The following is a 24944-nucleotide window of genomic DNA, read 5'->3' as shown; positions in this document are numbered from 1 at the left end:
CCCTTAATTAATACTTCAATTTCTTTCAAATATGCTGCGCCATTACAGGGCTCTAGATCGTAATGAATATAACCATATAACGGCGACGTATTTTCTGCTGGCGGAGCGAAAATTGCGCGCCCACCGCCAGGAGGAAGCGCAAAAGCGGAAACCGGAGCTGTCGCTACCGGTGTCCAATTCGTCGAGGTAAGCATCAGCACAATCAATGCGCGAAATTCCAACACTACTTATGTATTGGGTTTTAATTATGTGCTCTAACATTTTGGTGTTGCGTTGGTGTAATGTATTCGTTCGTTCATACCGCTTTCCGAATTAGTGCAGTAGTGATAGAAATTTGAAATGAGTGTAGATTTTGATTTTTGATTCGTTCGAGATAATCATATTGCACACATGCATGATCAAAGCATCAAAGTAATCCCCAGGACTAGCCCCCGCATAACAATTTGCCACATTGCATGTGGAGTCAAAGTTGAACCGGTGCACCGCGGTGATAATTGGGAAGTGTCTTTTAGTGCTAGATGTCAGGAATGTTATGGTGATGGATTTATGTATGTAATTAACCCTTTCCTTCCCACGTCTTTGAACGACTATATCTATGCTAAAAAGCGTTTCCAAAAAAAGTGCTTGAACAAAAGTTATTGCAAATTTGCTAAATTTTTCGTAATTAATTAAAAAAATTTTGTTTGTAAATCAATAGGTTTTTGATTTTTTATCAATAGTTCTACTATTGAAACAAGTAGTTAGTGTTGGATCAACCTTATGAGGTTACAACTATATTTTCAAAATCATTGCATCATATTCATCTAATTCCATTTGTCCCGAGTTCGCCGAAAATCGATGGTGCTCTAGAGCAACCATGGGAAGTAGAGGGTTAAACAATACATCATTCTTTCTGATTTTACGTTTCCATTGGATCTTGGGCAGTCTCTTCAACTTCCGTGTTTTTTTTTTAGAATTTACGGTGAACAGCGTTTTTTTTTGCCTGACTTCATTCATACTACCGTGTGCAGCATAGTTGTCCCATGTTCTATGAGAATCTCTGAGACAACTATGCTACAAATACAATTTGTAAAGGAAACGTCACACCTAACGATCTAATTTTCTTCAATTTTATCTACGGTGGTCAGTGGTCACAGTAAAACAGTAAGCAACTATACTGCTACTGCTGCTTAATCATGTGTATGATACATTACAATTTTTCCCCCATCTTCTCGTAAGTGCAGTGGTTTAAACTCTGTTTGGTACGCCTTACATTATTAATCGATCGTCACAATTTGATTTTCCGCGTGATATCTATTGATTGCAGACAGGTAGGCGATTTGTCTGGGCCCATCATTTGTTGGATTTAAACTGGCAGATTCTTCTTCTTTTTGTTGTAACGTCCCAACTGGAACAAAGCCTGCATCTCAGCTCAGTGAACTATGAGCACTTCTACATTTATTAACTGAGTGCTTCCTTCACCAATGACCATTCATTCATTCATTAAGTCAAGATAAAACTGAATCAACAATATTTCTCCATAATACACAGTTCGTAGCTGCCGGTGTTCATCCTCGGTCACGCCCAATGCTCGCCAAGTCACGCTCCACCTGACCCCCCCCCCCCCCCTCGTGCTCTCTGCGCACCACGCTTTCTTGTACCAACCGGATTTGTCGCAAAAACCAATTTTGCAGTGTTGTTGTTCGGCATCCTTGCATCATGCCCTGCCCACCGTATCCTTCCGGCTTTGGGCACCTTCTGGATGCTGGGTTCGCCGTAAATTACAGCGAGCTCGTGGTTCAACGTTCTCCGCCACACACCATTCTCCTGCACACCGCCGAAGATCGTTTTTAACACGCGTCGCTCGAAATCTCCGAACGCTTGCAGGTCCTCCTCGAGCGTGGCCCATGTCTCATATCCGTAGAGGACCGCCGGACTTATCAGCGTCTTGTACATGGTGCACTTGGTGCGTGGATGAATCTTTTTAGACCGCAGCTTCGTATGGAGCCCATAGTAGGTACGACTTCCACTGATTATGCGCCTTCCTATTTCGCGACTAGTTTTGATGTCAGCCGTCAGTAAGGATCCGAGGTAGACGATTTCCTCCACTACTTCGAAGGTATCCCCGTCTATTGTCACATTAATATATTTTTGCCGTACGGTAAAGATCAAATCCGTTGTCGACCGGCCGTCGATGATAACTTTCCACGAACTCATTCGTTTTAGGTGACAGGCAACGGAAGATAGCACTTTGTAGGCAGCATTCAAAATGGTGATCGCTCTGAAGTTCTCACATTCCAAATGGTTGTTTTTCTTGTGAATGGGTCAGAAAACCCCTTCCTTCCACTCCTCCGGTAGCTGTTCGGTTTCCAAGATCCTGACTATCAACCGGTGCAGACAGGTGGCCAACTTTTGTGGACCCATCTTGCGGAGTTCAGCTATGATTGTATCCTTACAAGCTGCTCTGTTGGTTTTGAGCTGCTGAACACCATTCTTAACTTTCCTCAGCATGAGAGTTGGCTCATTTCCGTTCTCTGTTGCATTGGCGTAGTCGTGCCCTCCATTGTCGTTGTATCCCGTGCCTACGTCCTCCACGCCATTCAGGTGCTCGTCGAAGTGCTGCTTCCACCTTTTGATCACCTCACGTCTGGCAGTCAAGAGCCCTCCGTCCTTAACCCTGCATATTTCGGCTCGCGGTACTAAGCAGTTGAAAGATGCGTTGAGTTTCTCGTAGAACTTCCGTATTTCATGAGAATGGCACAGCAGGTTCATTTTCTCGCACTCCACTCTTTCCAGGTAGCGCTTTTTCTTCCAAAAGAGGCGGATTTCCACTTCTGTTTGTAGCGTTCCACGTTCTACCGGGTTCCTTGCTGCAGCATTACCAGCCGTGCTGCGTTCTTCTCCTTCAAAATCGCTCTGCACTCAGCTCTCGGCTGTTCGGGCTCGTTTGGAAGTTGACCATCAATGTTAACTTCTTTTCCCGATCAGCCTATATAGCTGTGTAGTGTCAGTAGCGGTTGTTTCAATTGGCTAAGAATAACACTACGGATCGTCTGATCCAGTGGTAAGAGTCCACTAAACAGGTGACCCCTAATTCATGGTGTTATGCGGCTTTATGCTCACCGTGCCAAGGAATGAATGGTTAGGGGAGTCTAATAAAAACCTAACTACAAACGGAGCCTGTGGAGTACTAGGGCGCCCTCCACAGTATTCTGCCTTTACTGCACTAACAGGAGCAATGGTGCAGTTGACCTTGTGTTTCTCCGAGATAATCTGCTATCCTTCTTGAGCCTCAACTGCGAGGCTCAATAAGGGTGGGATTATTAGTATGTTGTCTATTAACTTTAATTTTAACCTGTATGGCTCATCACATAATGCGTTCTTCACAGTGTCCTTTGTGTATGTTCGCCTCTGGCGTTCTTCAATCGATACCGAATTGGTTTTTATCGCTGCTCTTTTTTCTTGTGTTGTGATTGTAAGAGTTTGATTGTGCCTAGTTTGGGTAGTGGCTATGGTTATGACAGCTCAGATCAATCTTCAGCATAAAAGAACAGCTTTGGTCCAATAACCTTACTTTCGTAGGGAGGATTTCTATGTAGATGTAATGTTTTAATTAACACCTATATGGTTCCGCATTTTACGTTTGACTCGATGTTTGCTACTTTCAGTGAAATTGAAATGATAATCTTGCGTGTCATACTTCGAGCCACAAAATGTTTTGATAAAACTGCTTGTTTGCAGCCTTGCTATTCCCAAATTTTGGTGGGATTATATTGTCGAGTTTATTCCGTAAGTGGATAATGTCTTCGTATGAAGATCAAACCTGTCAATTTGACCTCTTTCTTCTGAAATGATTAGAATGCTTTGTCGAGCATCACACCCGTGATGTTTTTCTAGCAAACATGTCTCTCCATGGGAACCAACATGCTTACCAAAATGGAAAGTCGACTGTGATTTGTCTACACAATATTGTTTACGATATCGGAAAAGCATTCATTCAAAAATAATTTTGTTTGGGTGTTTTCTCGGATTTCCAGGATACTCTTGAACACGTACCTTTCGATTCCATATTGGAAGCCGCATGGATTGTACTATTTATCTTTCAATGATTTCCAATTGGATTTACCAAATGCTCAAAAACCAACATGTATAGTACATAGTGGTGACTGACTGCTCCGAAGTCATTCCTAGGATCTCTTGCGGCAAGCAACCGTGCGTCTCCATTGGCTTGATTCAAATCAAACCGAAATAGTGCTACACCGTGCGTCTCCACTGCCTTAGAACTGGTAGACCGTCAGGAGACCACAACGTATGTAAAAGTGACGAACGTGTTAGTGAAAATCTTTGATAGTTTTCGAGATAAAGTTACACGTTACATGTAACACTTGTAACCCGCATTCGCGTCGTCGGGTGGCGGAACGCCAAAAAGTCAGCTATACCGGGTGGCGTAGTCCGACTCAAGGTGTGGCGATAGAACAAAATTCCTTGAATTCCATGAATTTGCGTATGTATTTTGAGACAAGTACCTACAATGATCGCACAGTTGAGCTCGATCTCTTTCAATGGCACTCAGACGTTGATCACAAGGGAACAGACGCTGTTGAGAGCCACTACAAATTTTGTGGAATAGACGCTCTGGCTTGCATAAACAATAACAAACTACCCTCTCCTCTCTGTCAGCCTACGACCAAAGCTCCCATCTCAATGGGGACTATTTTATTCGTTCGGGCACACATTACCCAGTCTTACCAATCACCTATGTTATAAGTGTATGCAGAATTGTTTGTTGCATCGGACTTCTTAGTTCGATCTACATATGTTCGCTAGTAATTCCACTCTCGTGTCAAGCCGCATGGAGATTGTTTACACCTCATGACACTACAGTCATGACTCGCTGGTTGGGGGCTTAATAGTTGGGTGACTTTTTAGTTGGGGCCCCGTTAGTTGAGCTGTCAGCCAACTAAAAAGTACCTGGATGTCATAATTCAATGTCAAACTGAAAATGACAACCAATCTGTAATTCCGAGGGGCGAGCTAATGAGTTTTTGGTTTCTTAAACTTTACTGATAATCGAAAAGAATTTCTATTTCATATTTCTTTAAAAAAAAAGAATATGTACAATTACTTCGAAACAAATGCAAAACATCGGTAATCTTTATTTTGTCGATCATTGAAAGCGTTTTGTGCTTGCTTTTGGTCCAGGTGGTTTCATAAACATCTATATTTTCACTTCACCGACTAAAAATGGGTGAAAATAATTATTTCTCGCATTGGCCATATATGTATCTTGCAAAACGTATCAGTTTTGCTCTAAATGTGAAACAAATTGAAAATTTTTCCTATTTGCTTCCAACCTAAAAATGATTAAAAAAAACAATGCGCACGCCCCTTGTGCTGCTGTCACTTCACCCAACTAGCGAATCGAATTCGTTGGTTGGGTGGAGGTTGTGGCTCAACGAGCGGGTTCCGACTGTATAACATGTTGTTGCACATCCCGGAGTAAGTGTCCCTGTCCTCCTTAACCGTGTCAGAGTTCATCATAATCTCGTCCTAGTTAACATTTCCGTAATCAATTGTTGTTGTTCATGCACGTGGGTAATATGACAATAATGGTTTTCTTGCAGGACCGTAACGCTCTTGGGATCATAATGCACCGGAAAATAAATAACTGCACTACTTCCATCACTATTAGCCAATTATGCGAGTTTTTTTTTCTGTTATTAACTTTTTATCATATAAGTTTTGAACAACGATTCTTGATTTTAAAGTTTTTGCATGCTTCTCTTGTAACACACTTTTGACAATTAATGACTTATACTAAACATTGATTCGTTCAGGTTCAGGTTTTTTTAACAGTGACCTTAGATTTGTAAGTTTTCTTACGTTGTTGTATGCCTCTTGATTTGTATACACTATCTACCACCGTAGATATAGTTCGTAAGTGGATGTGTAACAATAAACCTAGTGCTTTAGTGCAAATGAATGCGTTTCTGGCGGATTCGCCAATCCAACCCCTGAACACGCCTATCATCCATGCGTCCATACCATCCATCCCATCCCATTCGCAGACTGCAAGGGTTTAAGAAGAACTCCGAGGACGACTCCAAAGAAGACGGTCTACTGCCAAACAAGCTGGGAATGCATCTGAGTGTACCCCGCACGCCGGGTACGGAAACTGGACAGGTGAGAAATTATTCTGAGAAAGGATTACAGGTTTTCAAAGTCCTCAGCCATATTATATTGGAAGCGTCTATTTATAACCTCTTTGAACGACTCTTTCGAAAGTAAAACTAGTAGATGGTGTGGACTTGGAAATCGGGGACATCTCGGATCTAAACGAACATCCACCATGAGGAACACTTTATTCTCCTTTTTCTACACTCTGCAGACCGGCCGCAACCGGAAGTGCAGTATCGTACAGGAGGAGGAGGACGACGAGGATGACGTTACTGGTGCTGGTCACGAGGAACTGTCCACCCCGTTGAACCGCCGGGGCTCCCGTTCGGAGGGCCGACTCAACATTACCGTACAAGATCGGATAGCGGAATCCGAACGACTGAAACTGGAAGCAAAGAAGCAAGCCGAAGCGAAAGAGAAGGAACTGCTGTTGCAACAGCAGCTGAAACAGCAGGAGCAGGAAGCGAAGGAGAATAGCGCTTCGGGGATGCTGGGAGGATTCGGTGGGCTCGGGAACGTGACGTTGATCACTAGCGAGAATAGCTGTACCAAAGAAAGACTGGGAATCGCCGGTGGAGGGCTGCATCGGAAGGTTCCGGAGATCAAGCGGGGGATGGATTTCCCCAAGAAGACGTCCATTCTGAAGCCGCAGGGGAACATTCGGGGCGGATCGTTCGACAAATGTATTGCTAGTATTAAGGATGCGGAGTTGGTCAGTACGAAAATCATCTCGGACAGTGCGACCATAACGATGCCGCTTACGGTAAATATTGTGAACACCTCGAGTATTCCCAAGTACAAAACGATGCCATCGCCAACACGGGTCAATACCATCCTGAACTCGAATACCAACTGTTTGAATGAAATTTTCGAGGAGGGAACCGATGTGGGAAGTTCGGATAGTACGACGACTACTCCTCGGCCGGTAATCCGGAATCAGTTCAACGCGCGGGCTCAAAGTCAAGGTGGAAACGGGAACAATGTGCATCGGCGAACAAAGTTCAACAAATCGCGGACGGCTTCCTGCAGCAGTTCGGACGCTTCGGACGATGACTCAGAGAACCGAAAGAAGCGAGCGCACAAAATTGTAGATTCCACCGTGAAACCACAAACCCAGCGTCGAGATTCTCACGATGACTCGAGCGATTCGCAAGATCCGGGCAACGCTGCGGCACCATCCAGCACGGGAGCATGCGTCAGGGCCATCATGAGTGGAGCTGCTAGCAGTTCTTCCACTAACGATGCCGGTAATCAACCGAACACGGAAAAGCGGACATCCGGCAACGGAAACCGTCAGAAGTCCTCCCAGCAAGTAGACTTTCGACGGCACCGAGGGCGGAGAAGGCCCGTCGAAACGCGACTACGGGAAAGCCAATCCCTAAATCGGATAACCGAGGTCCAGGAGTCCGAGACTTCCCATTCGGCCGCTGCAGCAGCTGCTGCTGCCGCGGCTGCCGGTGCCATATCATCTTCAACCGTGCCAACATCCGTTGATCCCGAGGGGGAGCAGCTAAGTCAAGTAATAGCCAACACCCGGCTAGAGGTGAGTTACAAGAAGTTTTTGAAGATCTTTAATGACAAATCTTGATTCTATTTTATCTGTTTTTTTTTTTGCAGTCGGGAAGTCAGGAGGAAGAAGCTTCCTTCGAGGAGTCTAGCAACAATCCAAACCACCCAGCCGATTACGAGAATAGCGAAGGCGCAGTAGGCAATAGCAACACGACCAACAATGCCGGTAGTACTAGTAGTAGCGGTAGCAGCCATCCATGCAAGCCAAAAGGTTTTAGCGCCCGAATATTCCACCCCTTCAAGAAGCAGCATCATCATTATCATCAGCAACAGCCGTCGTCCAATAGTTCCACGCCCAGTGTGGATACGCCAGCGGAAGCGGTCAAAGGTGGTGGTATCGCGACGTCGACGACGACTGCCACTGCTCCTTCCGGCGACGATATTGAGATCGTGGTAGAGCTGGCCAAGACGCTGAATGCTTCGGAGAGCAGTGGCAAGAGCACCAAAAAGATCAAGATTCTGGGAAGGTATTTCCAGGTAAGTTGAGCGGATTGCGCATTATGTTACCTGCCTTCATATGTAGCTTGTTGGCTTTAGCGTAACTTCATTACAGCGTCGAGCATATCGACGACTTGGACGAGGTTCATCCAGTTTCCTTGAAGAATTTCTTGAAGAAAAGTTTAGAGTTCCCAGGTCTTTCTCAATCGCGTGCAACTAGAGCGTTTGCGGCCGTTCACAAAAACGACGGTTTCATCTTAGTGCTCTGCTTAGTTTCGCAATTATTTATTCCGTCATTCGCACTACGTAATAAGCCTACTGTAGACTGCCGTGTGTTATACGTTTAAATTCAAATCATTTTCACCGAAAAAAGCCGATGAACAAACCCGCAACGTTATAAATACGTTTCACAACATTCGATACTTTGTATACTACAATTCGTGATTCATGCGTCAGCATCACACTCAGGACGAAGCTTTCACCAGGCTTGAGGTGGGTTTTGGAGAAAAGGCCCACGTAGATGACGAGTCGGTTGACGAAATCAACAAGCTTGTATTGTTTTGCACTTAGAGAGCAAGCATTTCATGTCAATAATTTAACTAGGGATTCCTAGTTTCTTACTGGGATCGATTCAGATTTTCATTCGCTATTCCTTCGAAGTTTCTCAAAAGATTACTAAAGAAAATCGGGTATGGATTGATTCAAAAATATTTCCATGATTTTATTTTAGAAAACCGTTAGTGATTCCTTCAAAATATTTTTAAAAGATTCCTCCAGAAAATTGTTGAAGGATTCATTCATGATTTTTTTTTTTCAGAAATTTATATGAAATCCTCCTGAAATATCAGAAGTTCCTCCAGTTTTCAGGGTATTTTTAAGAAATTTTGTCAGGAAATCCTTCGAAGATATTTCTTAAAATTCCATAAGAAATTCTTCCATGGAATCCTTCAAAAAATCATTGGTTCATTGATTAATCTTTAGCACTTTATGCAAAGTTTTCAAGAAACTACCTCAGAAATTATTTTAGGAAATTTATTTATTATAAATGTTCTTTCCGATATTTTTGAAAGTTTTAGAAAATCTTCCAAGGATTATTTCAGAATTTCCGTTAGAGTTTCGTCCAGAAAATTTTCCAAGCATTGCTCTGCAAAAGGTTCCATGGTTTTTCTTAAAAAAATCCTCCATAGATTTTTGCAGAAATACGTTTGAGCATTTTTTCAGGAAATCATCCACGATATCAAGCAGAAATTCTTTCAGCGATTCTTAGGAAAACCAAAAGATCCTCCGGAAATTTGTCCAGGGAATCGTCTGAAATTTTTTTCAGAAATTCTTAAAAAGTTTTCTTTGCAAACTCTTCCAGGAATTCCTTTAGAAGTTTACTTGTAGATTTCTTAAAACAATCTTAATTAGATTTATCCATGAATCTGTCCTACGATTTTCCAAGTTCAATCAAATCTTCTAGAGATTTATTCCAAAATAATGCGTGGGTCCCATCAGAAATTACTCTAGAAAGAAATACGGTCATAAAGTCTGCCTTGGCTTTTTTTTTCAGAAAATCTTTCTTCTAGGCAATCGATAAAAAAATCTGCGGAAATTTCTCCAAGGATTCTTTCAAAATTTTGTACAGATTCTGTCATATATTTTTTCACTGGTTTCTTCAGAAAGTTTTCCAGAGTGTCCTTTAGAAATTTGTTCTTTTTTTTCACCAAGAAGCCCACCATAGATAGATTTGTTCAGGAATTGCTCTGAGAAGTCCAATGAGATTTCCCGCAGAACATCTTAAATAAATTCCTCCAGAGATTCTTGCATTCAGACAGGAATTCCTCCAGATATTCCTGCCCGAGTTCATACAGATCTCGATGTTCCTTCAGGATTTTCTCCGGGTTTTTCCCTTGATATTTATTCGGCATTTCCTATAAGGCTTACTCCAAGATTTTCTTCATGGATGCTTCAAGATTTTTATTTTCAGAAATACTCCTAGGAATTTCTTCAGACCTTTTTGCAGAAATAGCCCAATATCATAGGGAACTTTACACACGCTAGCTAGGAGTTTCTCCAGGTATTCCTTTAACCTTTCAGGACGCGCGCCATCAAGCAACCGAGACTGCACCGCGCTCGCGCTGTATACGACGAGCGAGGATTTTTGAAAGTGTTGTACTTTTTACAACGGCACGCGTGCTGAAGGGTTAAGCTTTTTTAAAGAAGTTCATCCGCAGATTGTTCCAAGGCACTTTCAAAAAACCCTCCAAAAATTGTATTATTTAGGAATTTTACAAAAAAAAATCCTCAATAAACTTTTCTAGGAATTTTACCAAAGGTTTCTCGAGAAGTTTGTACAGGCATTTTTCCAGGAAGTTCTTCAGAAATTCCTCCTATGATTCTATCAATAATTTCACTTGGATTTCTTCCTTCAGATGAATTCCTGCATAAATTTTAGGAAGTACTTTGAAACGAATCACTCATTTCGAAGTACTTCCTAAAATTTATGCAGGAATTCATCTGAAGAAATTCCTTCAAGAATTTTTGCATCAATTCATGCTGAGATTCCTTCTATTTTTTTTTTTGTTTAAGAATGTATTATTATCTTCAGAGACTTCTTCAGAATTTTATTTAGGAATTTCTGCAAGTGATTTCCTTAAAAGTTCTTCTATGGAGATTATCAGAAAATCTCTTAAGATTTTCTTTGAAAATCATACAGGGACTTCTGTGGAAATACTTCCAAGGGTTTCTACAATTTTTTTTTTTTGAGAAATTCGTTCAGTGATTCCTGCATGAACTCCTACAATGATCACTTTTTTTTAGAAATTGCTCTTGTAGTTCCATACAATATTGCCTGGGATTTTTTCAGAGATTCCCGCAGAATTTATTCAGATATTGCTCCAGGAATTTTTCTTACATTCTTCTTAAATTTGCTCAAAAGTTATTAAAGATTTTTTAAGAAATTCCTTAAAGAATTTCTTAGCAAATCTCAAGAGGATTTCAAGAAATACATTGAAAAACTCATGGAGTTTTGAAAATTGCTAGAGGAAATTTTTAAAAATTCTCTGAAGTGGTTGCAACACAGAAATTGCTGAAACGATTTCTGAAGCTATCTCTGGAGAAATAAATTCCTGGATTGATACCTAGAAGAGTACCTATAGTTTAACCTGAAGAAACTCCTTAAGAAGGTATATTCCTCCAGATGAGGAGCTCTGCAAGTGGGGTGTGGGCGATTTTTGGGTACGCTACTCGATCTGGAGGAACTTTCAGCAGAATCTTTGTTAATTTTCTAGAATATGAATTACTTAATAAATGTCCGAGAGAACTCCAGAGGAATTTCTGAAAGACTATCTGAATCTCTGTGAAAAAAACCTTCTCCTGGAATTGCATCTTTCGAAGAAATGCTTGGAGGTATTCCTGGTGAAACCCCTGAAGAAATTCCTTGTGAAATTTCTAAAAAAATGTTGGAGAAATCTCAAATAAAATCACCAGGAGAAAATTCTGACAATATTTCTGGAGGAATTCTCTCAAAAATATTTGAAAACATGAAGTAATACAAGCAGGAATTTTTAATGGAATCTGTCAACTAGTTTAGGGCGAACGGAACGATCAATAAAATACCCCCCATTGCTCTGTTGCTACTAAGATTGTAATCTCAGAATCTACAGAATCTACTCAGAATATTTTGGAACAAAAACTTATCATTGTGTATGATCACTTGCAGTGCATATGCTGATTGTTTTGCAGCCTCCTCTGTGCGATAGAAATCGAGATTACCATCTTCAAAATCGTGACACAAATTGTTAGAAAGAGAGGGAAGATAGGAAAAATAACACAGCGTCCCGTATCACCTTAAAAGTTAATCTTTTGAAAAATTTCGTGGGAAACTACTGAAGAAATTCAAAGGAAACAATCCCGAAAGAATATATGAAGGATTTCCTGGATAAATGCAAAGAAATGCATGTGTAGAGAAATTGAAGAATATTCTTGCTGAAATTATTCTAGGAAATCCGGCGAGAATCTTCTTTCTTTAAAAAATGCAGCAAAAAAAATGATAAATTCTGGAGTCCCTGGAGTATTTGTTGAGAATTTGCTGGGGATTTCAAGAAGAATTCCCACTAAACTCACGATACGAGCCTAGTACGCGCCAGATATTAAAAGCATAAGGTTGATACACCTCACAGTTCGCAAAGTCGAGAAGCACGAGGGGCCTTGTGATGAAATAATGAATCCTATGCACGCCAGACACTAATCACTTCTTCGAGTGCAATGTTGAATAGTAAATTAAATTTGGAAGAGCATCGGCCTGCTTCAATCCATCCAAGGCCACAAACGAGGTAGATATTTTTCTAAATCATCATATGGTGAGTCCACAAGTTGTATGTTTTTCCAAAATTCCCTAGGATCGCCCGCATCTGATTTGTCGTTGATCGGTCTTCATGAAAACCAGTCTGGTATTCACCGACGAAGACTCTTCAAGTGGCCTGAGTCTGTAGAACAGGACATGCGGCAGTATCTTGCAAGCGTTAAGAAGAATTATCGCTTAGTATTAATTGGCACATTTTAGTATGTGTTCTGTAGATTGGGCATATAGGTCATCCAACCAGCATGTACAGTGTGTCTATTACCTGGAAAAACCTGGAAAACCGGGAATCCGCAGGGATTTTTCTTTAACAGGGAAAACCTGGAATACTTCTCTCTGGTGAAAAAAAAAATGCTCAGAAGTAGAGTTCAAAGAGTGTGCTACATTTTTGGCATTAATTTAAAAAAAATCGAATAGGGCTTCTTTCGAACATGAGCAATTACTAATTCTATAGAAATGCCTCTTGGAGTGTCTCCCAGATTTTCTCACACGGTTCCTTCCGTATTTTTAGGCCATTTTTCTTAATATTCCTTTTTAAATTCCTGCCGGAGATTGGAACAGTTATTTCCAGGATTCCTGAAATCCGACCAATTTTCTACAGATTTCTACATAATTTCCTTCCAGAGGATTTCGGAGAGGATTCTGGGTTTTCTGCAGGAGCTATTGCTGATACTTCTCATTGAGATCTTCTGTGATTTCTTTCAGAGCTTTTCCCAGACTTTCCCTCTTAGTTGCTTGCCGGACTTCTTCCAGCGATCCAATTAAGATTTGTTTTACAGATTTTCTCGGGATTACTGCCAGAGCTCTTCCCGGATCCCGTGCCAGAAAAGATTTCTTGCAGGGATTTTTCTTCGAAATATCTCCTAGGATAAACTGAAGGAGTACAGGTGAAAAATGGCGAGAAAATTCGCAAAGACTTATTGAAGGAATCTCGAGAGAAACTTCGGAAAGAATCCTGAGAAAAAGCGGGACATCTCGGTAAAAAGCTTAGGAAGTAATCCCGGGAGGAAATATTAAGGAAATTGCACAAGGAACTTTGAAAATCACTAAGAGAAATCCTGGGAGGAACTCTCTGGTAAAATTCCGCGAGGAAATCCGAGAGAAATGTCGTAAAACTCTAGAAGAAATACCTCAAGGAGCTTCTACAAAAACCTCACAAAAATCACAAGAAAAACTTTCGGAAAGTTATCCCACTAAGAGAAATTCCTGAAGGCACTTTGAATACATTTTAGAAGGATCTCCGGGAGAAACACAGCGATAAACTCTGGAAGCATATTGGGAAAACCTCTGGAGGAAATCCCAGATGGTACTCCAACAGAGACCCCGGGTAAAACTCCTGCAGAATTCCTGGGAGGAATTCTGGTAAAAATCCCAGGAACAACTATCCAAATCCCAAAAGAACACCGTAAAAATCTCGAAAGGAGCTATTCATGGGAGCAAATACATATAACACCACTGGATGAAAACTTAGGAGAACTAGAAAAAATCCAGAATAAAAAAAAAACTTGGTAAATTTAAGGAAGAACTTGCGAGAAGTATTTTGTGGCCAGTTGCGAAGAAACTTCGAGCAGGAATTACGATAGAAACCCAAGGAGGAATTTTGGAAGAAATAAAAAGAATGAATCATAGATAAGTTTTAATAAATCTCAACAGACATCTAGGTCCAGTTTCAAAACTGTGTAAGAAATATAACGGTCATATAGTCTGTGGAATTACTTATTGGACTCCTGAATGTTTTTTCCTAATAATTTTAATAATTTTGGTTTTAGTAATTTTCGATGAAAATTTCAAAGTAATTTCTTGCAATCGACGCAAAAGAACGCTACCAAAAGCCTACAAGAATTCCTCGACCGATTTTTGTTTTATTTTCGGAAGAGTTTAAAAAGTTCTTAGTTGAATTTAGCGATACATTAGGACTAGTTTTTAAATTATAAACTTTCAAAATTCCTGCCGCGCACCATTGACAGTTGCATAAAACATCCGCATATCTTTCCGATCCACGTTTATTGCTGCGGTATATTATTGACCACTACTACTTTCCAATACAATTATGTTCGATGCTTAGTACAAATAAATATTTAATCTAATGTTTCATCTACTTTCTAATCGTTTTCTCCAAGGTCCACAAAAAGATCTACGTTCCACTGTCGGGCCTGTTCCAGCGGGGCCGCCTCTACAAGGCTCAATCGTGCGGTTCGATCGTCCGGGACAAGGTCAACCAAAATCCAAATGGCACCGGTGGCGGTAGTCGTTCCGGCGGCGCCGGTGGTGGCGGCGTAACCAACTCCAACGCTCGCCATTCGACCATCTTCAACGAGAAGCATCGGTTCAAGCACTGTCTCAGTGGAACGCGGTTGCTCGGCAGCGACGGCGACATCAACCACAATGGGAACAGTTTTATGGCCGCAGCGGCTGCCATGTCCAACGGGAGTGTATCCCCGGCGGAGCTGGTTGTGGCCACCGGTGGCGCCACCAGTCCGGTCTGTGGCCTGGCAACGGGAGGAGCTAGGCCTACTGCGTCAGTGCCAATCAAAACCGCGTAGTAGTAGTAGGCGAGTTGTTGAACGTATCTCATCATGTATGTTTTAAGTACCTTGGCTGTTGATTAGACAAATTAGCGCGCGCACCGAGTTCTGCACTGCTCACCACACGGCATCGTCATCAACCACCACACTACTATAAGCGCTTCCATTCTCATCTGGTACTTTAGTTCTACGCGTAGATCTACGCACTACCACAGGCCTGAATGTTCCTTAGGTGTAGTTTGACTGATGATCGTTCGCGTCCAAACTCCATCGTCGTCTTGATGATGAATCATCCCGATGCTGCTGACTTCTTGCACACTCATCCATATGTGTAGATGATAATCATTAGCAATCCGTGAGAGGGCGAGGTGGTGTACCACTTCCCCCATGGATACAGCTAAAAGCGCCAAAGAGAGATCTCGAAAGAAGATCATCATCAGCAGAATATCATCAGCTCGAGGGTGGGCCGTTTTGGTCCAATTGTTTTATTCGCTAAGACACAGACTGCTGCAGCACCGCACCAACCAACACCCCACCAACAATCAATGAGAAAGAAAGAGAGAGAGTTGATACTGGGTACACGAAACGGTTTTTTTGTATGGAAGAACACGTGTGTACGCAAATCTATGTGCAATAATGGTTATGAGCTTAGGTTTACCGTTAGAATACTACCTGAATATTCCGTAGCAGTTTTCTAGCTCGGTTTTAGTAGAACACACACACAAAAAAACGGGAGGTTTCCCTTGTTACAAATGTGTTATCTTTTTCTTTTCGTTGCTGAATAGCTATACAATCTATCCATATTAGTGTATATGTTTTCTATTTTAAGAAAATTTTGACTACCGATGAGAGCAAACACATGTTTTAAGAACTGATATGAGACACAAAAAGTTTTGTATTTAAATTTGTACACTGCAAAGGTTTTCAGCTAGGTTAAATAGTTTCACTAATACATACAATTCAGCAAAAAAAAAACAATTTAATCAAACAGAAAAATCATTTGTATGTGCTGTGCACAAGGTACTGTATGCAGAAGGAAAGGGTTTGAAGATCGTTGCAAAACTGAAGGTGAACCATATTAATATACTTTAAGTTCTCTTACTCCCTACTTTTGTGGAAACATAAAGTTGCCAATAAATCGAAGATAACGTGTCGAAATGTATCTCGGCATTGATACCTTTAACATACAGCAAAAAGAAGATCAAAAACAATCACAAACGGTTCGCTGTGGAATACACAGAATTTCAAACCAGTGCGTCATATTTCGATGAGTCATCCTTACTAGAAACGAGTTACTAACAAGAAGAGTGCAGAACTACTAACTTTTATCTTTTAGCGAGAAAAAAAAAAACAGGACCATTTGCGAGTAGAACATTGATTCACTTTTACACCCTCCTGGCAATCATCACCATAGGTTACATGAATGCATGCTTCGCAGTACAGAATGTGTCACACTTCGGGATTTGAATGGGCAGCGAGGATTGGCAGGTTTTACTGTTTTGTCCACTTTACGTTAAACAAATGCAACCATTGAAGCGTAAGAACAATTCCATACATGTGCTAGTGGTCGGTCAGCATCATTGGTGAGCTAATTTCATGCTATTTTGATTTATTTTTAGTATTTACGCTCACTGTATTCAATTACGTGCCAGAAACATTTTACAAAAGAGCTGTGTATATCTTATTTACTTGGATGTCTCGTGGCCTATAAATGTTCGAGGACTAACAGAGTCTGAACCAGGTTCCGGAGCACATGAAAAAACACGTGACTAAGTAAAGTCACGTCACGTTACTAAGTAATGCGAGGTATGCACTTCAAATGGAATCGCTCAAGTAATTTTCGTTCAGTGCATTATTTTTCCGTGACCAGAATGGTCAAGAAATTTAACACAGCAAGCCCCATTTGATTTTACGTTTCGTTTCAGCTCCGTACTAGGATCCGGAATAAAGCGACGCTTTCTTATTTCTTGAGCGATTCCTTGCCTGAATTTCCCTCGCATTGAGATAGGCCAAGAAATTTCTTATCATCTGCGTACTACCCATAAAAGAAAATCGGTTTGAGTACTGTTAAGTACTTGACTCGGCTTACGAGTACGAAGTACGAGACACTAAAGACGATCTTATCTGTGAAAGGATGTAAGTACTTAATGGAACTAAAAGGAATATATAGTTCTTAACCTGATTTTCTTTAACTTACAAGTATTCCACTTCCCAGGTTCATCCTCAACGTCATTGCTACTGCAATAATGAACGCAAAGATAAAGATTTTTTATTTAAATCCCGAATGCAAAAGTTACAAGATTACTGTGGTCCATGTTCATGTTAACGGCTTGAATCCAAACTCATGATGCTCTTAGCAATCATGTCAACGCGTTCACTATCGTGACTAGGGTATGCCATTTCCAATACTCCTCATCAACATCAACTGCTTCCATGGTCGAATCGCAATCGTAAAATATGGCTTCGGATGCGTCATCATCCTGACCACCAGAAATCGAATGTTTTATCAACTCGTTATCCGTCTCCTCCTCGTTGCTGATATTCTCTTCGTTGTGAATCTTGCTTCCACGATGCTTACGGCGATGTTTGCGAGTAGACAAACCCTTGGAATCCACCGACATCGCATGCTTTTTCACAAAGTTTAGAGCATACAATCCGCCAACTTCATCAGCAATTGCGATAATATCACTCCCGAAAATCAACCCCCATTGGTTCGCAACACACCTAAGTTCCTACAGTTTTAGTCGCCAGTTACAATCTCCGATGCCACCAGTGCGGATTTTCTTCCCACTAGCAGTCGAACGCCCAGCAAACACCCCAACAAACAGTTTTGCTGTACAAGAGTTGCACAAACCACTCTTAAGCAAACTATGACTAAAGAAACTGTTATTCAGCTAGTTCTGTTGCTTTGGACTTCTGTCCAACCTCTAAAACGCTTACCTTTATGCGATGGCCACAAACGTGTACGATTGTTGCTTGTTTTCGCACTTTCTGTTAACTTTACTTTCCTTTTCTCATCTATCTTTTCCAGGAACGCTTTGCAATTTAACCTAACGTGATCTTTCTGCCCGCAAAAGTTGCAGGTCACACACTTCCGGCACATGCTTCCACGCGGCCGTAACGCTTCCTCATGGGTCCTATTTCTTTGCTTCTGCTGCTTTTCCGCTTCATCGATAAGCTTAACCTTCACCAAATCGAGAGTCAACTCCTCCTCGTCCTGCAGGGCCTCCAAAGTCGTGATTCGCGGATCAAACGAATCCGGCAACCCACGCAAAATCAGTGCCACTTTAAGACACTCTCTCATTTTGAAGCCAGGGTTCTCAAGCCGCTAAACGTACAACTACTCGATGTTTGCTAGTTACGTTTCCATGTCCTCCCGCATTGGTGTTCGGGTTCATAATCTGCTTCAACAACGTTACTTTCTATCCCAGCGATACCTTCTGATGAAGGTCCTTCAATGCCTAGAAACATCTACAGTCAGTTGGACCGTATCAGAAGGCCGGCTCCAGAGGCACGCTATCCTCCATTTAGGACATTTGTGCCAGTTGGATCGTGGTTGGCGGTGTTTTGTTTACCTCAAGTCACACGTCCCTCACAGGATTCGAGGGAGTTCCAGGGTAGGCGTACTTCCACATTTGCTCACGTCGTAGCAGTGCTTGTATCGTAAAGCACAACGCCTCGTAGTTCGTGTTCGTCAGTTCCATTATCCGTTCCCACTCCATCTTCAGATAGCTTCCGAAAAGCAGATCTAATCTAATCAGGGAATCTAGTGTGGTCTTGAAGCACGCCTCTGGCTTTACTTTTCTCATCTTTTGCTTCTTCTCTATCGTGGTCCAGGCATTCTCGTCATTCCGTTCGTGTTCAATCTTCGGCTTCAAGGGGTCAACCTTTTGAGGTTTTTCATTGCCCCGGTTTCCCCTAGCGCGCTTAGCAGGCGGCTTAGGCGCCTGTATAATCAGGTTAGTCGCCTTCTTTGTGCAAGCGGTTTGCCCTCTGTTCTACGTCTCCAGCCATCGTCGAACCTCCAGCAAAAAAGAAGCTGTCCGTTTTAGCAACCTCTTCTCTGTGTGAACATCGATCGCGTTCTATTCCACGGCCAGAAAGCCGTAGGTATTCTTTCCTGGTCAAGTTCACCGACTTGCTGAATTTCTCAAGGTCTTTGCCTAAGTTTCATTCCTAAGGTGTTTGATGTTGTTCCGTCCCCTAGTGAAGCCGATCAACTCGTCCAGTTGCTCGGCCTCGGTGACTACCATAATTTTTGATAGCTCACGGGAGCGCACGCGCGGCGCGGCGGGGCTTTTTCCGACGACACACAAAACACCCACAACGACGAACCACACACGGCAGGGGGGAAAAGTCACCTGAACTCTCAGTGTGCTCCATCACATCAGCCCAGTCTAGTCGCAAGTATATATCCAGTAGGCCTCAAATAATGTGTGACTACCCCCTAAATTTAAGCATATTAATAAGGGGAGGAAAAGTGACTTTCACCCTGTTACTTGTCTAAGATGGTTACCTATCGGGAACGTATTTCAAGGCTACGCTACGGTTTTATGGGACGGAAGGCAGCGCCGACATTAGCTGTGTCACCCGACCCTAAACTTTTGGAAGGGATGCCATGTTGCTTGTACACAGTTGTTTCCGGACGTGTGAGATTTTTGAAGACGCTCAGCAGGGCCCTTGTTGAGTTGAGCCCCCTATGCGCCAAGGCTAGCCCGCCTGAGCTACCTGTGCATCCAAAGCTCCGTCTCCTCTCGGGGACGTCAACAATGACTGATGGGTGGATAAGGTTCCTAGGGTCCCACCCTAAGTAGACGTTATAACTGTACTTACCTTACTTACCGGTCAGGCTAAGGCCGGGGTGGCCTCTGCTGTACATAGTAGCCGCCTCCATTCCACTCGGTCCATGGCTGTTTGTCTCCAGTTCCGCACTCTGCGTAGGGTCCGCAGATCGTCCTCCACTTGGTCGACCCACCTAGTTCGCTGCGCTCCACGTCTTCTTGTACCGGTCAGATGACTCTCGAGAACCATTTTAGTCGGGTTGCTATCCGACATCCTGATGACGTGACCCGCCCACCGTAGCCTGCCGATTTTCGCGGTATGGACGATGGTTGGTTCTCCCAGCAGCTGATGCAGCTCGTGGTTCATTCGCCTTCTCCAAGTCCCGTCTTCCATCTGCACTCCGCCGTAGATGGTACGCAACACCTTCCGTTCGAAAACTCCAAGGGCGCGTTGGTCCTCCTGCACGTAGGGTCCATGTATGTGGTCCATGTTTCGTGCCCATAGAGGACGACCGGTCTAATCAACGTTTTGTAGATGGTTAACTTCGTGTTACGGCGAACTTTATTTGATCGTAGAGTTCTGCGGAGTCCAAAGTAGGCACGATTTCCTGCCACAATGCGCCTCTGAATTTCTCTGCTGGTGTCGTTGTCGTCGGTCACCAGTGAGCCCAAGTACACGAATTCTTCGACCGCCTCGATTTCATCACCGTCGATATGAATTCGGGGTGGCGGGCGCGGTGATTCCTCCCTGGAGCCCTTTGCCATCATGTACTTTGTCTTCGACACATTAATGACTAATCCGATTCGCCTGGCTTCACTCTTTAGTCGGATGTACGTTTCCACCATCGTCTCAAATTTACGAGCAATAATATAAATATCATCAGCGAAACCAAGCAGCTGAACGGACTTCGTGAAAATCGTCCCACTCGTGTTTATCCCCGCTCTCCTTATTACACCCTCCAAAGCAATGTTGAACAGCAAGCACGAAAGACCATCACCTTGCCGTAACCCTCTGCGAGATTCGAAGGGACTCGAGAGTGTCCCTGATACTCGAACTACGCACATCACTCGATCCATCGTCGCCTTGATCAACCGTATCAGTTTATCCGGGAATCCGTATTCGTGCATAATCTGCCATAGCTGTTCTCGATCGATTGTATCATACGCCGATTTGAAATCGATGAACAAGTGATGTGTGAGCACGTTGTATTCGCGGCATTTCTGCAACACCTGGCGATTGGCGAACATCTGGTCCGTTGTAGCACGTTCACCCATGAATCCAGCCTGATAGTGCCCCACGAACTCTCTTGCAATCGGTGATAGACGGCGGCATAAAATTTGGGAGAGTATCTTGTAGGCAGCGCTCAGTAGTGTGATCGCGCGGTAGTTTCCGCAATCCAACTTGTCGCCCTTTTCGTAGATGGGACACACGATACCTTCCATCCATTCCTCCGGTAATACTTCCTACTCCCAAATCTCTGTAATGACCCAGTGATACCTACTGCTGGAACGACATGATAAAACTTATCGAAGTAATCTATCTCGACTTGAATGAAGTGTTAGCAGAATTATTTCTGCTTGAAATTACCGGGAAAAGTTGAACCTTACACAACACTTGTAAGCATGATACATAAATGACGTAGTGGAGCAAAACAGTTACCTGCTCAATCCACATCCATTCTCAACCCATTCAATCCAATGACACTAATCGAATTGAGTAAATGCACGAAGTTCAAAATTGTACAACAAGAAAGGAAAAAAAACAGAAAAAAATATTTGCGTAAATGATCAAAATCATAAAAATAGGAAGATAAAGATTTGATTTTATACTGTTCCATTAAATCCCAATCTGCCCAAGAACAGATACTCGCATGTCTGCAATAGATAACAAAGCTTGATGTTGGAGTCAAATGGTACAGTATCAACCAGATTCTTTCTCTTTACAGGTATTCCACTAAACATGCCCCAGATTTTATTATCATAAAGATATCCTAACACAAAATTATAAATAATACGAGGGATCGAATCCTAACTACAAAGGAAAACTTTAAAACTGATAAAATTCATACATATATAACCATGGACTAAGATTAGAACAAAAAAATAAATAAAGCAAGCTGGACTTGTGCAGAGTAATATATTTAAATCAAGATGCGAAATGGAGAAAAAGGGGGTAGCGATATGAAACAATTAGTTCAATGTTTGACTTTATATTTCGCGCATTTTATTTTTTAAGATGAATTTACACATACACACGTACATTGATATGATGAATTTGTCATGTAGGGATTTAAGAGAACCAGAGCAAGCTAGTGAAATTGTACTACTTTTTAAGTGTGATGCCCAAGGAGAAAACAAACTTTACAATAATACCTACTTACACACATATTCGGAAATGCAATGCAATCCTTCTCTCGTAACGATTCAAAGGCAACTACGGAATGATATTTTAACTGACATTTTTTGTACCCGAAAAGAAATGCTACTCATTGCTAAGTATATTAGCGCTTGAAACAACTTCGTTTCATATGAGTGCTGAAAATGCAAAATAAGTTATACACTTCTATGCTAACGAAATCATCCGACACAAATACACTCTCACACACCTAAGAGTCTCGGATATTTAATCTCTCTCTATTCCCCAATCCCGCTCAACTATCCGCTACAATATCGAAAATAACCGATTCTGTCTTATACTTAAATATTTGACAACTTACTCTCAACTACACAGTTTTCACACAACCGCTGAAAAAGAATATCCTACTTACAACAAAATAAACCAGAACAGAGAACTTAATCTAAAAGAATAAAAACTTCAAGAAAACACAGAGCATATAGTATTATAAGCTACGACGATTGATGTTTTAATTGGGTAGAGACTAGGCTAATGATGAAACCAATACAAGGAACAAAATAAAAGCCATTGTACCACCTAAAATCCCATAAACCACATCCTTACACGCATGATTCATACACACACATACACACACTCTGCAATGACACGCAAAATAGTAAGTAGTGGAAAAGTTCACAAAACCAGCGATCTTGTGCACCTAAAGTATCGTTTAGTAAAGAAAACCAGCGCAGCCAGAAAAATAAAATGCACACAAACATAAGCATAAACTAAAAAATAAAACAAAGAAAAAAATCAGCATCTCTGTCTATGTAAAACACCTACGTAGTTAGCGCCAGTCAGCCAGTCAGTCAGTTAGTACATGTTTGAGTGTGGGGCACACCTAACGTCGTCGTTCCCTCCTCTAGCGCAATAGGCAAAAGCAACAAAGCAACACTTGATGTGATGATCTGATACCAGACAAACACTCACACATCCACACACTCACACATGCACACATAGACGCCCCCATCAATCAATAAACAATTTGATGACAAGAAGAAGAAAAAGGTGAAAAACTCGAATCAAAGTTTGTTCGGTGTGCACGAAAGCTGATGTATTGCTATATAGGAAGTATAAAGTAAAAATAATTTAGAGGTAACTAGTGCGCGATGGACAAGGGGGAGAAACCAGGAGAAAAGTCTAATATGTAAGTTTGAGAGCATTCAAACGGAACAAAAGAAACGCGAGCAGAAGACAACATAAAAGCGGACAGAAAGGACACACACACACTTATTCAAGTGAGATAAATTATTACCCTGTTGAAAAATGACGACCCATCTGGTGTACTGCATTTACTTCGAAATTCCACATGGATTTTCTAAAAAGTGCCGAAAATACGAAAAGAGAGACCAACCATGTTGAGAAGCAAAGAAACTGACTGGATTTCGCTTTTCACATAACGATCATCAGGATAGGCATCAGATATGTTTGCATTGGCGTAGCACTCTTTCACTCTCCTAAACAAACACGAGAAAGAGAAGGATGAAAGAGGGGGCACAGGCCCCCTCTTGCATCCCGCTTATTCTCGTGTTTTTTTAGGAGAGTGAGTAAGAAAAAAGAAAAACCTAGCTTTTCCAATGTATGTTTGTAATACTTACTTACTTTCAGTCCTGAGCACCTACTGTGGTGCAGAGGGCCGAGTTGAAAGATCTTAATTCTGGGAGATTGCCAGTCATCGCCTTAACCAGTGGTCATCGACGGTGGATCTCCACGTTGGAGATCCAATTGTGAGGCCACCATGCAAAAATTATATACCGCAAGCATCTATTGATGAGGACCTTCAGCCGTTGAGCGTTCTCCGCTGATACACACCAAGCTTCACTGGCGTACAACAGTGTACAGATACTACGGGGAACTGTGTACAGACAGAACAGTTGTACAGATACCACGGGGTCAGCTTTCAGCATAACAGCTGGCATGCTGTTTCTATCTCCTGCAATGATTGAGCTTCGGTGTTGACACGGGTATTGCGTCGAACCCTGGCGGATCATACTGAGATATTTATGGCGTGGCCGATGTTTGAAAATAGGTTGCCAAAGTGCTCGAACCAGCGTTTCAACTGACCAGCCGGATCGGTCAATGACCAGACGTGTCTTTCACGGGCATCGTAGCATCTCAGTCCCACTAAGGCGACGTGAGACATTGTAGAGGAGACGAGCGTTTCACTTCCTTCTCGAGATCCGAATAGCGCTGACGGGCTATGTCTGTGGCTCCTCGTGTTTTCGCACGCTCTATCGCGGCTGTGGCGTTCCTTCGCTCTTCTATCTTCCACCAGGTATCATCTGTGATGCACTGCTTTCTCCAGGTGCGTAGCTCGCCAAAATTTATCTAGTCGGTGGTGAGGCAGGCGTTCTTGATGACGCTCCATTGATCTTCTACGCCTCTACCTTTCAGAATATCCGCAGCACGGTTCTCTAGCTCCTCAACGAAAGATCTTTTCACCACAGTGTCTTCCATTCGGCGTGTGTTTAACCAGCGCCCAATTGTCTCCTCCTGTCGAAGGATCCTAGCAATGTGCAGCCGGATTTCGCCGATTAAGAGATGATGATCGGACGCAATGTCGGCGCTACGCTTGTTCCGCACATTAAGAAAGCTCCGTCTTCATTTTCGTCTGATGCAAATGTGGTCGATTAGATTTACTGTAACGTCATCCCGGGAAACCCATGCCAATTTGTGCACTGGTCGATGAAGAAAGAGTGATCCCCCTGTCACCATGTCATGGATGTCACAAAACGCTG

The 24944-nt window shown here is 42.4% G+C and overlaps 1 protein-coding gene across 3 annotated transcripts in view; it reads left to right on the top strand.

Annotated features, from left to right (window-relative positions):
- The window catches only part of LOC134291549 (uncharacterized), a 224288-nt gene extending 200812 nt beyond the window's left edge, over nucleotides 1-23476 (top strand). For all 3 annotated transcript variants that reach the window (XM_062859466.1, XM_062859465.1, XM_062859464.1), the window contains exons 9-13: nucleotides 49-186; nucleotides 6048-6162; nucleotides 6368-7699; nucleotides 7774-8202; nucleotides 14626-23476. In XM_062859466.1, coding sequence (XP_062715450.1) covers nucleotides 49-186; nucleotides 6048-6162; nucleotides 6368-7699; nucleotides 7774-8202; nucleotides 14626-15048 — 2437 coding nt within the window. In that variant the 3' untranslated portion in view covers nucleotides 15049-23476. The remainder of the gene's footprint in view (nucleotides 1-48; nucleotides 187-6047; nucleotides 6163-6367; nucleotides 7700-7773; nucleotides 8203-14625) is intronic.
- Nucleotides 23477-24944: the final 1468 nt, after the last annotated feature.

The sequence above is a fragment of the Aedes albopictus genome, chromosome 3, assembly GCF_035046485.1.
Source record: "Aedes albopictus strain Foshan chromosome 3, AalbF5, whole genome shotgun sequence".
NCBI classification, from domain to species: Eukaryota; Metazoa; Arthropoda; class Insecta; order Diptera; family Culicidae; genus Aedes; species Aedes albopictus.
This window is presented reverse-complemented; position numbering and strand designations above follow the sequence as displayed.